General features: G+C 56.9%; 1 protein-coding gene across 1 annotated transcript; it reads left to right on the top strand.

The window, feature by feature from the left end:
• Nucleotides 1-58: 58 nt before the first annotated feature.
• H310_11692 (hypothetical protein) lies at nt 59-779 on the top strand (the record flags this gene model as incomplete). The annotated part of the gene is made up of 3 exons (XM_008878448.1): nt 59-240; nt 275-381; nt 475-779. The coding sequence occupies 3 exons, from the start codon at nt 59-61 to the stop codon at nt 777-779; spliced, it is 594 nt and encodes a 197-aa protein (XP_008876670.1).
• Nucleotides 780-1,250: the final 471 nt, after the last annotated feature.

Below are 1,250 nucleotides of genomic sequence, written 5' to 3'. Positions count from 1 at the left end.
GCGCGTCGAGGCAACCAAGGCCGCCCGGGACAAGGACGTGGGCACCCACCGCCCCTCCATGGACGACCTCGCGCCGCTCCTCGCCAAGCACGCCGCGGGGACCCTGACCTTCAACGACACGTTGCCTATCCAGAAGCACGATCAGCGCGAGGTTGTTGGATGGCTTTACATGGTCACGGGCAAGCATACCAAGGCCATCAACGAAGAAGCAGCCATGGCGTCGCTGCTGCTCGACAACCAGTCAACCGCGCTTCAGTCACGCGTGTGACCGCAGTTGCTTTTTCCCGCAAGTTTTGCGTTTTTGCAAAGTGGCGGGCGGATTGAAGGAATCCCCTGGTTCGCGTTTTCCAGGCATGCCACAGGATGCCGGGATTGTGCGCGGTACGTATGTCTGTTATTTGCCGTGATGCCTCTGTCACGATGGCCTCACGGATCTGTGGATCGTGCACGATCTCTTTCGGCATTTTCCAGTAGTCTCTACCCATCGACTGGTGGACGTCCTCGAGCACCAGTGCGTGGATCGCATGATCACCTGCGACGTATTTCGCTGGGCGATGGTAGTCGCTAGAGACGTAGCAGTCCCTCACCAGGTGCTTGTCGGCCAGGATATAGTCCAAACGGGTATTGTTATGTGGTCCGAAGTTGGTTCGCGTCTCATCGTGATGCATACGCCAAGCATCCATCACCCGGAGCGCGACCAGCCACTCGAGACAATTGCCACGACCCACGGTGTGATCGTGGTGCTGACATTCCACGTCAAGATACAAGTCGAGCGGTAAGTTTAAATCGCCCAGGGCCACATGTATGCTGTCGTCTGGGAAGTCGCGTGGTATGTCGAAGAACGCCGCCCGTTCGGCCGGTCGAACCGGGGCATACACGCAGTGAAAATATATTGCGGTCTCCTGCCAATTTGTACTGACCACCATGCATTTGTAGGGCACGTCCAGCTCCTACAGATGTCGAAGGTCGCGGAAGTCTGGGAGTGTGTCGTCGAAAACGAGTGCAACACCTCCACTTCGATGTGCTGGGTCCTCGTCCGGCGCGGGGACGTAGTTTGGTTCGGTACGTGGGTACGCACTTCCGTGTCCGAATGCGAGTTGAATGTGATAGGAAAGCGTCAACAGGTGATGCCTGTCCTTCAGTTTTGTTTCTAGGGCCACCACGTTTGCTTGGCGGACAATGCGCTCAACAAAGGTATGCCCGTTGTCGACTGACGAGATGCCATTGACATTGCACGTGAGGAATTCGAC

The sequence above is a fragment of the Aphanomyces invadans genome, assembly GCF_000520115.1.
Source record: "Aphanomyces invadans strain NJM9701 unplaced genomic scaffold supercont1.33, whole genome shotgun sequence".
NCBI classification, from domain to species: Eukaryota; Oomycota; class Saprolegniomycetes; order Saprolegniales; family Verrucalvaceae; genus Aphanomyces; species Aphanomyces invadans.
Note: the sequence above shows the minus strand (reverse complement) of the source record. Positions and strands in the feature narration are given on the sequence as shown.